Source organism: Talpa occidentalis, unplaced genomic scaffold (genome assembly GCF_014898055.3).
Source record: "Talpa occidentalis isolate TD23 unplaced genomic scaffold, MPIMG_talOcc4v2.1 talOcc4.7, whole genome shotgun sequence".
Taxonomy (NCBI): domain Eukaryota; kingdom Metazoa; phylum Chordata; class Mammalia; order Eulipotyphla; family Talpidae; genus Talpa; species Talpa occidentalis.
In genome coordinates, this window is record NW_023605083.1 from 21,356,082 (window position 1) to 21,371,342 (window position 15,261).

Consider the following 15,261-nt stretch of genomic DNA (forward strand, 5'->3'; position numbering starts at 1 on the left):
TGACTGTCCTAGAAGGAAAAGCAGGCCAAGTCTATACTCATAATCTTGACTTTGGGCATGTTTCATGGTTCCCTTTCTCAATGACAACCATTTGTCTGACCAAGTCAAAACCCTGGTCATGTAATGAGAACTAGGTATGTAACAATAACGCAGTCACAGTTCTTTTTGTTTTCAAGAAGCTCAAAGTTTAGTGGGTGCCACATATCAAACTAGGATAAGGGCTAACAGAAAAGTTCACCCTAAAATAGAAAAGCCATAGTCTAATTTCTTCTTTAAATAAGTGCTTTTTCATTAATTTCCATTACACTGCCAACAAAACCATCCTTCCTTCCTCTTCCCTCCCCCTCCCTTTCCCTCTTACTTGTTTTGGAAAAAGAAAGTATGTCCTGGTTTGAAATATTGTCTTGGAAACACTGACCCTAACTACATTAAAAGTACTTTCTAGGTCTAAGCACATTTATTATATTTAATATCTCATCACAGAAAGAACCACTGTATTGTCCACTCTTTTTCATCTAAAGGTATAGAAATTGTAATGTTGAAATTAAATTGAAAGAAGAATACAATATACACTTCCAAAATACTCTCGAAATTAAGTAGATCTGCAAATGAGTTGCCCACATGGCTTTATAGAAGAGTTAAGGGTATTTTAAAAGACAAGTAAAATGGATTTTTCTCTTTTTGTATTACAATTTTGGGAAAGTCAAGGTGCAGAAAGGTATTTTTTGAGCACTTGCTATGTTAAGATTTTGCATGATGGTGGTATAGACATATTCTCATTTAATCCCATAAAATCTAATTAAGTTAGACTCCTACCTTACACCATACACACAAATTAATTCAAAATGGCTCAGTGTTCTAATGTACAAACTAAAACAATTAAACTTCTAGAAGAGAACATAAGAGAAAATCTTTGTTGCCTTATTTAAGTTAGGAAAATATTTCATAAAATATGACCCCAAAAACATGATCCATAAAGAACAAATTGATAAACTGGGCTCCATCAAAATTTAAAACTTACGTTCCTCAGACTCTAGTAAGAAAATGAAGGTAAGATATAAACTGGGAGATCATATTTGTAAATCATGTATCTGACAAGTATTCATATATGGAATATTAAAAAATTCAATTTAAAATAATTAGCAAAATACTGGAATAATATGTTCAACAAAGAACATGTGCTAATAAACACTTGGAAAAAATGCTAAGAATCATTATTCATTCCAAAGATTGTAACACAAGGGACGTTTTTCTCAGCCTTTCAAAACTGCTTGGGTATTTTTGCCTTCAGAACACTCAGGTCACTCCTACACTTAAACATGTTTATACATCTCTGAACCCCCAGCATGCCTAGCACAGTGTTGAACACATAGCTTCAAGAGAATGAGACCACTGGATATTCCGTAACACAGGTCAATTTAGTTCATGGTTCCTGCCACCCTTGGGCTTAAATGCTTTGCTGAGAAGAAATGATGAAGTACTAGAAATTAATAACATTGCCCTCAAGGTAGTTGTTTTGATTTTGTTAAAATGAAGATGAGCTGCAATACCTGAGTGCCTTTGGAAAGAAATACCTGGAATCTGTCCCCTAGGAATAAGTTCCCCAAACCAATCACCTTAAGATAATTACCAAAAGAGAAATATAAGAAATACTGTCAAGTGAGGAAAGTATGTATTTGAAGAAAAACATCACCAACAGCAAGTCTTCCGGGCAGCTAGTTAATCTCCTGCATGTGACATCAGGGTAACGACTACTTTTTTTCAGAAGATCATCAGTGCTCAGTGAAAATTGCCAATATGATGGCTACAAAACTGTGGTTAGTGATGTACATACAATTTATAAAAGAGAAAGGGAGCCAACTCAAGAGTTCAATGTTCAATTAGTATGGCCCAGGCTTTAATGCAAAAAACCACCCATGGGTTATATAAAAGGTGATAAAACCCTATGGCTTGGTAAGTATCCAACCCTTACTAACTTGAGAGATAGTTCATGAAACTTATGAGACTAGTTAGGGAGTTAAAAAAGGTACACAGTTTTCAAAGTTGATGAATCTGATGAAAACTGACTTTGGTTAGGAGACCCTTCCTGGCAACTGTGGGTCTAGTCTTCAAAGGGAAAATCAGACTTGATGCCTCTGAATGACCTGAGCATCTTTGATTATTTTTCATTTGTAAACACCTAGCCAATACAGCCGTACTACTCCCCCTTAGGGTAGTTTCTTGTTCTATCCAATTATCTACTAATTAAATAGTATTTAAATATATTTTAAATAGTGTTTAGGAAAATCTGAACTACTAAACTAATGCCTGGTTTATCAGTTATGGTCATTAAGTTCTCAGAAAAACTGTGACATTTGCAAGAACATATATCTTAAATTTATTGTTGCATTTAAGGCATTCAAGGAAATTGGATTGCCTATACATAAAATAGATTTGACCTGTCAAATATATACATTATATAAACATTAATCAAGGAACAAATGAGTTTGTTCTTATTTTTATGTAAAAATGTATACATTATATATACAAATATATAATTTTCATATATTACAAATTTGTATTTTATCTAAAAATTTGTAAATTTATCAGATAAATTTAAAGACTTAGAAAATTTTAAATTAAATATTGATTAAAAAGCAAAGTAATAACAGATCTTCTTTTACATGTGAGAATGGTTTCCCAAGGAAGTAAAAATCAACATGAATTTGGCAAAATCCTTCTCCTCTCAGATTTATCCCCACAATCAAGAGAGAAAAGCAAGGGCACCACTCCTGAGCAATTAGAATGTCATATAATTCATATTTGCATAATTCCAAACCAACCAAAGATTTAGGAGCCTTTCTGGCAAATTACCATTGATTCTACAAGAATCAGGACTGCAGGGGGAGGGGGAGGTAAGGAACATCAGTCTGTGGTAAATATAACACAGTGGGTCTGGGACTTGAAAATCCAGAGCACCTCCAAATCTAGGAACAACTAGGAATCCAAAAATGCTTCTTAGGTTCCCATGACAAAGAATGTTTCTGGGCATAACATTTTTCTTAGTATCACAAATCCCTTTATTTTCCTTTGCCTCCAGAACACCCAAAGTTATCCCTACCCCAACACTTGCCAAATCAGACAGGGGCAGGGGGCTGAACACTGAGCAGTTCTAACTGTAATGTTCATCAAAGGAGGGACAGGTTTTCTACGACAGTTCTACTAGGTCATAGAGAGCACACTTCCTGGAAAGGTGGCACGAAGCACAGAGGCAGAAAGCAATGGAATGCAGAGCCAAGACTACATTTCAGATGAACTATCACCTCTAGTTTGGATAAATCAAAGCTTTTTTTGTGACTTGGCAAGTATCACATTTATGAAATGAGCATAAATTTACTTTGAAGCAGGCTTTGGTATGAAATGTCACTGAAACAACACTTGAAACACACAGAAAAATACAAGCATAAATACAGAATAAAAGAATATAAATATAAATATTCTTTATTAAAGAGTCCAAAAGATGCTAGGGCTGCTCTACAGATAATAAACTGATTCAGTGAAATGTCACACACACAGGCACCTTGTTTAACCTAACAAATAGGAACAAAGTTCTAAAAACACATCATTTAAAAAAATTTCAACAAGCCCAAAAAAGGACAGCATAAACAAGATGGAGAGGAGAAAGAGGAAAAAAAAAAAACCACAACACCATAAGTTAACATCCTCAAGAACTGATTTTGTCTCCACTAGGTGTGAGGGATTTAGTTCATTTCATCCTTTCAATAACCATAGATGTTGGAAAGTATTATTTCCTTTTTAGTGGGGGAAAAAACTAAGGCTGGAAAGTTTAAGCAATTTGTCTGTAACGGAGAAAAAATTAGCTCTGAGAATATCAGTTTGCACTGTAGAGCTCACATAAATGAAAGGCCACGACAATCAATCCCCAGAATCCTAAAGAGTATAGTTCTTGTGCCTCTTCTACATTTCAACAGAAAGTGAAAAATGCAGCAAGTCCTTATGGAAATTTCAGTGATGGACTCTTGCTGTCCAATTTCTAAATGGTCCCGTTTCTCTTTTCAAACCCAGCGGTGAATGTTAAGTGCTCATCCTAGACGGGTGTGGATCACACTGCACCACCCTCCTCTCTTGAATGAACTCCACGTTAAGATGACACGGAAGCAGTTATCACTCTAGTGTCAACAGGGGCATGCCAGAGGATCCCAGGTTTTAGCAGAAGCTAAAAGGGGGGACTGGAATTGCTATGCTTGTGAGTTCTCTCGGGTGGGTAACTTTCATTCCCATCAAATTAGTAAGAGACAAAAAATTTATCAAGAAGTGTGTCGTAATTTCATAGACTGACAGATGGAGGCGTGTAGCAATACATCTTTTATTACTTCCCTTGACAGCTACAGATTGCATGCTGAGTTTAACTGGGCTGATACATACATTCTGCAGGTGCACTGTAGAGAGAAAAATTGGGGAATATTTTCTGGTTATCATAGAAATAAAGTACCTAGATGAGGAAAGAAATTTCCTGGTAGTCCAAAGACTGTTTCTCCCCACTGCTCCAAATACTCTCTCTAGTAACATAATCCTAACAGGCATTTTAAGGCCTGGCAGATTTATGTTCAAACATGGATAGGCCTGTCTGCATTACAGGTCTCTCTTCTGTTGGGTTTATAAAATGGTTTGTAATCAGTGATTTTACAAATAAGGGAATGTGATGTTCTGTTCTAAAGTAGCAGGCTTCATAAGGGACTATATTTACACCAGACATAAATAAATCGCTTGGGATGATTAAAATTGATATTCTAAAATTGATTTTCATAGTTTAAAAAAAAAGAAATTGCCCTTCCAACAGCTCCAGTTGGCAGGGACCTGTAGCTTAGAGAGGCAAGTTCATTGCTAGCTGTCACAGACATCACAGTGCATTTGATGAAAGAACCTTCCCAGAGGCAATCACACCTGATAAGCACATGGTGTGGATTAGAGAGCTTTCAGACAACCAGAAGAAAAAATCATTTTCTACCTCCAGTTTCTGATGCCACAGATATATCATCTAACGAAAACAAGAGTTCTCTGAGGAATATGGAATGTATGTAATGTTTCCACCAAATAATTTTTCTGCCTTGATCTATAAGAAACTGAGACGAAACAGACCTAATTGCATTTTTTTATCTCCTAATGAAACTTCCTATTTGGGTGCCCACTTCAAGAAGACAGTTCTGATGTAGATGAATATCAAAGTGCAAGTTGGGTGATAGTGGCAATTAAAACACATGGCCTAAAAAATGATGTGTGATATCACATATGGGAATAAATATAATTTATATATGAACATCTTCATAACATAATTATACACATAAATTATATCTTAAAATTTAGTATCACATTCTCACATTTTTAGCCTAGTTTTCATCCTGCAAAGGTATCTAATATTATGTAATAATTTGATTGGACCATGGGGTCACCATTATTTGATCAAACATTCTGGTGAGGCTGTAAGGTTGTTTCCAACAGAACTTAATACTTGCATTGGGGGCCTCCCTGGTGACGCCGGGGCTAAAGACAGCGCTATTAAGCTATCGCCAGCTACTGCGGCACGAGTTCGATCCCCAGCCAGCCAGGGAGCAACCCACAAGGCACAGCAGATGTCTCCTGCCTTGCCTGCTGCTCCCCTCAGCAGTGTATTTCAAGTAGATCTGCCTGTTCTGCACCCCACTCTCTCTGGTGAATCCTCTCACACACACCCTCTCCCCCGCACCTCTGGCTTACACTCCAGTTCTTGTATGCATAAATAAATAAATCTTTAAAAAATATATACTTGCACTGGTAAACTAAGTAAAGCATGTCACCCAAGGATTTCAGTTTGTGAATGGCAATGTCAATGGAGTAAATGGAGCTCCAGTTAGATTTCTGCAAAGAAACATAACTGAACTTTTGGGCTCATGATCAAGTCCAGAAATTTTTGATTTGTCTAAATTCATTTGCTTATATATCTTTCAAATTAGGTGATTTTTTGTTTATACACTTGTCCTTCTTAAAAGCAGAGATATATGCAAAACAAAGCTGACAGAATCAATATTTCTTTGGCCCTATGACAACAAAATTCTAGAAATATTTATAAGCAATCTCATGAGATTATATTTAATTATCAATTGCATAAAATGCATAATTATTACTATTAAAAAGTCACTTAAGAAACATCTTCCCAGGTACCAAAAATAAAACCCAAAACATCAGCAGACTCCAGACTAGGCAGAAGCTACATTATTGAGGCCTGGCATTCCAATTTGGTACTTCCCTTAAATACAGAAGGGATAACACAGTGACCAGTACACAACCTGCTCTCAGTTACAAGATTGATTTCAGAAGTCCTTCTGTGGCAAGTGCTCTTCTTATGAAACATCCTCTAAAAAAGCAAAACACATTCTCTCGTTCCTCTGAATAAGCTCCAAGGTGTTCACTGAGGGAACAGCAGAAGGAGACTGACAGACAAGTATGCATGCACGCGCATCACATTTCAGACCAAGGTGATGAAACTCAACATCACAGGCTTTTTCCTGCGCAATTTTTGTTAGTCCCATATGAGGCATAGGCAGGTCACAGACATCACTGTAAGGTTGGATTAATAAAAGCCATATTCTCTGGTTAAGCATACATAAAGAAAAAGGTAGTAAAGGAATTGAACTATTCTAATACTTTATCAGAAAAGAAAAGGCAAATTCACATTTTATGTTTTCTGGTCACATACACACTTTTCATTTAATAAAAATAATTTGGGAAGATGAGCTTAGAATCACCTGGCTACTTTTTTTTTCTTTTCTTTTATATATTTTTACATCATTTTTCATTTTTGCACAATGTATGCATTTTCATCTTGGTTATAGTCCTCATACAATTCCCATTCCCCTTATTTTGAGAAGAAATCCCCTCACCCCCCCCCACCGCCAGTGTGTCTCTGTCTCTGGTTTAGAATGAACAACAAGGAGTCACCTAGAAAACAATAGGTCTTTGTGGTGGGAAAACAGCATATCAGAATCAAATATTAAGTAAAATGGGTTACTTCAAAAGCCAACAAAAGATTTTAAAAGGATCAGGGGGTTTAGCTTTACACAAAGTAAACTAGGGAGCAGGTATCCCAGGAACATACCACAATATCCTCAGGGAACGTGTCTCTGCTGAAGGAGCCATCATCAAAGACAACCTCATAGAAGGTCTGCGAGGTCACGGCGATCACTCTGCAGCTGTAATAGCGGGTGTTCCGGTGCTTTGTGATGACTGTCTGTCCCACAGAGATGCCCTTCTCACCAGTCTTGGACTTCTGAAGAACAGGCAGAGAAAGAAGAGGGAAAAGAAAACAGAAGAAAGAGAAAAGGAAAGGACAGACAATAAAGGAAAAGGAAACAATCACTGATTTGGTCACGATAATTTTTTAACTTTTTATTGGGGAACAATGTCAAATTTAAATAATTACAGGAATGTGAATATGATTAGTACAATATCTAGATTCACCTGTTGCTATTGTTAACATTTTACCATTTCCTCTTTTGCATCTTCTGTTTCTGTTTTAATACATGTAAGTATACATATAAACACAAATACAAATTGTGTGTGTGCATATACATACATATTGAGAGATATATACAACCCCCACGCCAGACATTTTAGAAAAAGCTATAAACAAGTTAGGATTTTGCTCCTACATGTGACAGTTACGTATTTTCTAATAGGGATTCTCTTCTACATAACCACAGCACAGATACTAACTTTAGTAAATGTAACACTGATGTAATACTTAATCTAACATGTATATTTCAATTTTGTCATTTTAATTAATGATGAGCTCTATTGGCATCTCCCTCCCTTGCTCTTAAGTACAGGATCCAGTCTAGAGTCAGGTACTGCCTTTAGTTTCCACATCACTTTAGACTCCTTTAACTTGGAACATTTCCACAGTCTTTTTTTTTTTTTTTAAACATTTTTCTCATGCTCTTTTTTAATTTGCAGGTTCTACTTAAAACACAGTGTCTCTCTTTCTAGTTAGCATACATTTGCCAGTCTATATACTGTTCTCATCGGTTTGTTTGGAAAGTGTTTTCCTATTTTAATTAATTTTAATATTTCAATCATTCTAACAATTTCATTTCTGTGGAGGATCTATAACTCTTCCTCTGTCTAAACCTTCATTCTTTTCTTATATATATCAGGGATACTGAGTAGGGCTAACTATCACATAAAGACAATAGGTCAAATTATATGAAATAACATTCTTTTTTTTTTTTATAAATTTTATTGTTATATTCCCCATACAATTGCAGCCCCCCCATTCTGACCCCAATCCCTCCCCTCCCGCCCCCGCCCCCCATTTCCACAGTCTTTGTTTTCTATGATCATGCTACTTTTACAGGACACAGTCTTCCCTTCCCCTGCTTTTTAATACAAGGCTGAAACACCTTGTAAGAGACAACATGCTACACTGAAAAAACAAAAGAAGACACACCCAGAGTGTCATTAATTCACTCATTTCTTCAACAGTCATTTGTTGCTAACTAGTGGCCACCTGGCATCTCCCCTGATGCCGGGACTCAAACAAAAATCACCACACTGAGTTCCAGTTCCCTGGAATGGGCTCATAGAAGCATGTGCCATGATGACCTCTTATTGGTGGTATGATAGAAGAATAGTGGGAAAAATTCTAGCATGCCATCTACAGCATGACTTCATAATCATAGGTAGAATTCAGGGAGGAGAACAATGAAGCCATTCTGGTCTTTGATCTGCTGAGTTCTTGCTGTTGTGTGCAAAGAAAGGGAGGTGGCAGGAGAAGACAGTAGAAATAAATAGCCTAGAGCCCAGATATGGGTGTCTGCTAATCCTAAGCAGCCGGTTCGACCACCATTTTGTCACCTATGGCTGTATTCCTAAGCAAGGTCAGAACTGCCTGGTCAATTATATTTAGGAGCCCAACCCAGCAAGGTGCCTTTCAAATCAATCAGGAACACAAAGCTGGATCATTCTGGGAAGGCTGAGCATCACAAGGTATGACTGGGAATGCCCGGGGGGAACGAGGACCCATGTATAACAAGGGACCCCAGAAGCTGATCATTGCAACAACCTGTTGATAAGATTGAAACCATGGGAACTAAGGCTTGATCTCAATTACAATACCAAGTCATCAAGCAGATGAGCAGTGCCCAGAGAACAGACTCTCAATCCCTAATATTATAGATGACAGCACATTTTCTAGTAACACCTTTTCCTTTTTGCCTCCTTCCCCTTACAACTGATGCTGTATGACTGTTTTATCAATAAAAAGGCCAGGATCTTGCTCTTCAGTAGCATCCTGCATTGTGCAGCCTGCTCCACGACTCCCATTCACCAGTGTGGTGTTGCGTCACCATACCTTCTATTATCCCAATAGAAGGGATAATACAGCCCAGAGATCAAGCAATGGGGGAAGGATGAAAAGGGTGGTTCTTCGTCATGCTAAGGATTCTGGACACTGTGAGCATAAGGAAACCACTGAGAGACTAAGTACAGAAGAAAAATGATCCATATCTGTATGGCAACAGGAGGAGAAAGGGCTATAAATGCCCAGATAGGAGATGAGACCCTGGAGTAGGGAACTAAGGCCAAAGATGCTCATGATTTGAACGAGGGAATTTCTTCCCAACAAATGCTGAGTGAGATCTCTGCTATTCAGCTTCTCACAAACCTAACAAAACAAAAAGATAATTTCCTCCATGAGATTATTTTCCAGTGTTTCCTGGGATGGTCTTTAGAAAAATATGACTAGGTGCGTAAACATTTTGTCAAAGAATATCAACAAGAAGCCTATAGTGATTTAAATGCATTATGTTGAAGTAGGAATCTTGAAGATTTAGGGGATAGTATGTTGCATAGGGGATAGTATTGTTACAGGGCAACCCCGATATAAAACAGGTTGCCTGACTGTGGGTCCTCACCCGCGCACTTAAAAGGGACTTATTAATACTTAACTGCAGGCACACACACAAAAGGTTAATAAAAGGTTTATTTACAAAGGAAGGGGAAATGAGGAAATGTACAACACAGGGAGAAAAGAGGGACATAAAGTCTTAAATGTATCCTACCAGTTCCGCTGAACTGGAATCCCAAATGGCATGCTGATGAGAGCTGGCGGTGAGCCAAGAGCTGTGAAGCCAAGAAGCGAGAGACCCCCAAGACCCACGTGTCTGATTTTATACCAAACCTGGCTGCTTAACTCCACCCTCAGGTCCCAGCAACCTTCCCTTTGGTGGTGATGGGATTTGTCTTTCCCAATGTCTTGATGGCTTTGGTCTGGAGTGGGGGTGGCATCCACAAAGCCTGTATGGAATTGGCTCAGCACATCGTTTCCCCCTAACAGTATGTTGCATGTACTGAAATAATTAACTTGGTTTCCTACTTCATTTGACGGCCCAACTCCTTTAAATAGGTCTACATTTTCAAAGTAAATTTTCTAGATTTTCAAAGAGAACAGCTTAACCATAATAATACATACAAGTGAAGTCACAGGCTGCAGAGTTTTGTAACTCCAAAACTGGGCCCATAGCTACTAATTGGGAATGTATAGGTTCTAACTAATTCTAGGAGGTGATATTCAGGACCTGTGAATTCAGGCCACACACAGTAACTCTGGGTGACTTGAATTAGGGCCAAACATGGTTTCTTTTTGGCAGCACTCTTTTGTAGCTATTATCCCTCTCTATCAAAATGACTTCAAAACACTCAGTCGAATTGCAAGTACTGTATTTTACCATGATAATATGTGCATGTATTGGAATTTTTTTTTTTTTTTTTGTGGGACCCTCGCCGGTGGCCGGGGATCGAACTGGCGCTGCAGAGGCCGCAGGCAGCCTCGCAACCCAGCGCTCAACCACTGAGCCACCAGGGGAGGCCCACGTATTGGAATTTACCCTCTAAGGAGACAGTGTAGTTTGGGTTTGAATTCTAACCTCTGCTCCTTACTTGTTGAGTGATCTTGGGAATATTAGTTAACCTTTACCAGTATCAGTGTGCTCAACAATAGAAGGGATAATACCACCTTAAAGATCTGCTGTAAATAGGATAAGTATATAAAATAGCAAGACTCAAGGGCAGCTAGATTCAGCAAATGTCAACTGGCGTTATTTTAGGAAATGGAGAACATATCTGAGGGTCTAAGCTCAAATTCATCAACCACTCTTCATTATTGTACCCCAGTACCTAGCATGTATGGCTAGGTAGTATCTTGCTCAATCTAGCTCTAACTCATCACTGGCCTGCTCTTCCTCATCCACTTCTGACTCCAACTCATCAAGCATGAGTATACAGAGGGTATGGTCCTGAAGAAGAAAAGCATAACGTGGTCTCTTTCCTCCAACCCAACACTCCCAAACTCTTTGTTTACAATTCTCATAAAGTCCTGGTCAAATGTCACAGTCATTTGCTGTCCCTCCTATTATAGGGAAAAATCCCAAGGGTCAGCACCAGGACCTATTTGTCTTTTTATCCACAGCACCAAGCTTGGTGTATACAACACTGTAGCTGTCAGATGAATAATGAATTAATGAATGAGTAAATGAACTCAAGATAAAATGAATGGATGAGTAACTGTGAAGAAGACAGACACCATTTTCAAAATGGTAAAAGACTGAGTTTATTCATACACTGTCCAGAAAAGGAAAAGAGAAACAGAAAAAAAAATTTAGGAAGTTACTGTCTTTCATGCTGTGGGGAGATATATACAAGGGTAGGAAGAGGAAATAAAAGAAGTGTTGGGTAAAATTCATAGGGTCTGGAAAGTAGAACCAGACAGTTAATGAAAACAAAAAGTGATACAGACTGATAAGAAAAAAGTTGACTCTAGTCCACAACCATTTTTTTTCTGCATGAAATTTATGCAAATTGGCTGGTTAGAAAGATGGCCAGCACACAAATTAAATATACAGCCTTCATTTAAATAAAAGTTTTCACAAGCTTCAAGCATGACTATTTCATGAAGAATGGTAAAGAAAACAGATTTTTTTCATAATGCCATTTTGATAGGATTTTTGATTTATTTTTGCAAGAAAAATTCATTGACAAGCATACCCCATAACTGATTATACATTCTCAAAAATATTTCCTGCCAGAAAAGCCTAAGAATATACTGATGCTAAGAATGTCATTTCTGATTAGAGAAATCAGACATTATGCAAGGGGCTCCATCAGATTAAAGAAATGGCTACGGTATTTTGAAGATTAGTGTACAGGCTGAGGTGAAATTCAAAATTTCCTTTAACATGCACTAAGCAGAAATGAACAGCAGTTTTAAAAACAAACATGACTTATTTTAAAGGAAAGCTAGAGCCAGTTTGAGATGTTGGGAATGTGGGGGGAAAATTTAAATAAGAAAATATTATAGAAATTCCACAAGAACATCAAAGGGCTCTTGGGAACCAGTAATGCATATTCCAGAGCTCTCAAACAAGTCCACATATCTGGGTTAATTAAATTCTTCCAATAACTCTGTGAGATAATTGCTGTTTTTATTAAGTACATGCAGTAAGTAACTTTTCCAAGAATTCAGAGCTGGTAAGGGGCAGAGGTAGAACCCAGAAGTAGGGAATCAGGGCAGTGCTACACAAGTAGGAGAATAAACATGGAAAGAAGTCAAACTATCACTATTTGCAGACGATATGATATTATACATAGAGAACCCCAAAAACTCCACAGAAAAGCTAGTTCAACTCATCAATCAGTTCAGTAAAGTGGCAGGATACAAAATCAACATGCAAAAGTCAGTAGCCTTCCTATACACAAACAATAAATCTGAAGAAGAAGAAATCAAAAAAACCATCCCTTTTGTTATTGAAACAAAAAAAATCAAATATTTGGGAATAAATCTAACAAAAGAGATAAAGGACCTATACAAAGAAAACTATAAAACACTGTTAAAAGAAATAGAAGAAGACACAAAGAAATGGAGAGACATCCCCTGCTCGTGGATTGGAAGAATAAACATTATTAAAATGGCCATCCTTCCAAAAGCAATATACAGATTCAATGCTATTCCAATCAAAATTTCAATGTCATTCTTCAAAGAAATAGAACAATTATTGATGAAATTCATATGGAATCACAAAAAACCCCGAATAGCCAAAGCTCTCCTGAAAAAAAAAGAAGGGAATGGAGGCATTACACTCCCAGACTTCAAACTATACTACAAAGCCATAATCATCAAAACTGCATGGTATTGGAACAAGAACAGACATACAGACCAATGGAATCGAATAGAAAATCCAGAAATAAATCCACAGATTTATGGTCAACTAATCTTTGACAAAGGAGCAAAGACTATGCATTGGAGCAAAGAAAGTTTGTTCAATAAATGGTGCTGGGAAAACTGGGTCGCTACATGCAAAAGAATGAAGCTTGACCACTACCTCACACCATACACAAAAATCAACTCAAAATGGATTAAAGAACTAGACATAAGACCTGAAACCATAAAATATATAGAAGGAAATATAGGCGAAACACTACGTGATCTGCACATCAAAGACATCTTTACAGACACATCACCCAAAGCAGTGATAGTGAAGGCAAAGATAAACAGCTGGGACTACATCAAATTAAAGAGCTTCTGCACAGCAAAAGAGACAATAACAAAAACAAAGAGAAACCCCACCAACTGGGAGAACATTTTTGCACCCAACACTAATGATAAAGGACTGATCACAAAAATCTGCAAAGAGCTGATGAGACTCAGCAACAACAAAGAAAATAATCCAGTCAAAAATGGGCAGAAGAGCTAAAAAGAAACTTCTCTGAAGAGGAAATGCAAATGGCCAACAGGCATATGAAAAAATGTTCAACATCACTTGCCATCAGGGAAATGCAAATCAAAACTACCATGAGATACCATCTTACACCAGTGAGAATGGCACATATTAAAAAAACTAGCAACAACAAATGCTGGCGAGGGTGTGGAGAAAAAGGAACTCTTCTGCACTGTTGGTGGGAGTGCAAACTGGTCCAACCACTGTGGAGAGCTGTGTGGAGATTTCTGGACCTACTAAACATAGAGCTTCCATATGATCCAGCAATTCCACTCCTAGGTATTTACCCAAAGGACACAGAAACATCAATTCCAAAGAACACCTGCACCCCTATGTTTATAGCAGCACTGTTTACAATAGCTAAGCTTTGGAAACAACCCAAATGCCCAAAAATAGATGACTGGATCAAGAAGATGTGGTACATATATACCATGGAATATTACTCAGCATTCAAAAAAGATAAACACATGCAATTTGCAGCAACATGGATGGCGCTGGAAGGGATCATGCTCAGCGAAATAAGCCAAAAGAAAAAGAAAAATACCGGATGGTCTCACTCATAGCAGGAATCTAGAAAACTTAAATAAGGGACCAGGAAAATGAATAACTATAAGAAAGTGAAAATCAAAATCAACAAAAAACTATGAACCAGAGACACTTTTAGGCGGGCGGGGGCGGGAGGGGAGGGATTGGGGTCAGAATGGGGGGCTGCAATTGTATGGGGAATATAACAATAAAATTTATAAAAAAAAAAAAACAAATAAAACAACATGTTATCAGAAAAAAAAAAAAAAAAAAAAACATGGAAAGAAATTGGGGCAGAAATAAAACCAACTGGGAAATGGAGCTAAGAGAATTCAAGAAGTTGCCCAAAGAAATTGTTTTTCCTTTCTTTCACAGTGATGATTTATTGAGAACCTTCTATGTAGCTTTTGAGGGACTTCTCATGTGAAAATTCATTTAATATCCCTAGTATGCCCCCAGAGTTGAAACGACGGCTTCTATTTAGAACCTATCTGGAGATGAAAAACACAAAATGTATAATTGTACATGCTCTGTTACCCCATATGCACTTAAACACATACTATAGCAAACCTGCAAAAATGCCCACAAATCGTCTTCATTCCCTACCGGATGAGTATTCTATAGCAGTAAACTCTGAATCAAACACATACAAACCAGCTGCCCAAGAATGTAATGGACATGGAGTAAAAATGTGCCATTTAAATAAATAATTACTGTGCACTCATTACAAGTAAGGCGCATCGCTAAGTGCTGAAGATCAAAATTAAAAAATAAGAAATCCTCTTGTCATTCATAGGCCAAGAGGGAAAACAAATGCTGACCATAAAGCAAGATACTAAGCAAGTCCTGAAGAGGGCAGGAAGGAGCTCACTAGAGGAGATTTTTACCACAAGAACATCAGAATGAGGATCAATAGAGCAAGGAAGGCCAC

The 15,261-nt window shown here is 37.6% G+C and overlaps 1 protein-coding gene and 1 long non-coding RNA gene across 15 annotated transcripts in view; one reads left to right on the forward strand and one right to left on the reverse strand.

Annotated features, from left to right (window-relative positions):
* The window catches only part of KDM4C (lysine demethylase 4C), a 415,273-nt gene that overhangs the window by 24,656 nt on the left and 375,356 nt on the right, over window positions 1-15,261 (reverse strand). For all 9 annotated transcript variants that reach the window (XM_054689301.1, XM_037493847.2, XM_037493848.2 and 6 more), the window contains one exon: window positions 7,133-7,303. In XM_054689301.1, the coding sequence (XP_054545276.1) occupies window positions 7,133-7,303 (171 nt within the window). The remainder of the gene's footprint in view (window positions 1-7,132; window positions 7,304-15,261) is intronic.
* LOC119231993 (uncharacterized) overlaps window positions 8,745-15,261 on the forward strand; it is a 42,449-nt gene continuing 35,932 nt past the window's right edge. For all 6 annotated transcript variants that reach the window (XR_008549641.1, XR_008549643.1, XR_008549642.1 and 3 more), the window contains exon 1: window positions 8,745-9,021. This is a non-coding gene — a long non-coding RNA (uncharacterized LOC119231993). The remainder of the gene's footprint in view (window positions 9,022-15,261) is intronic.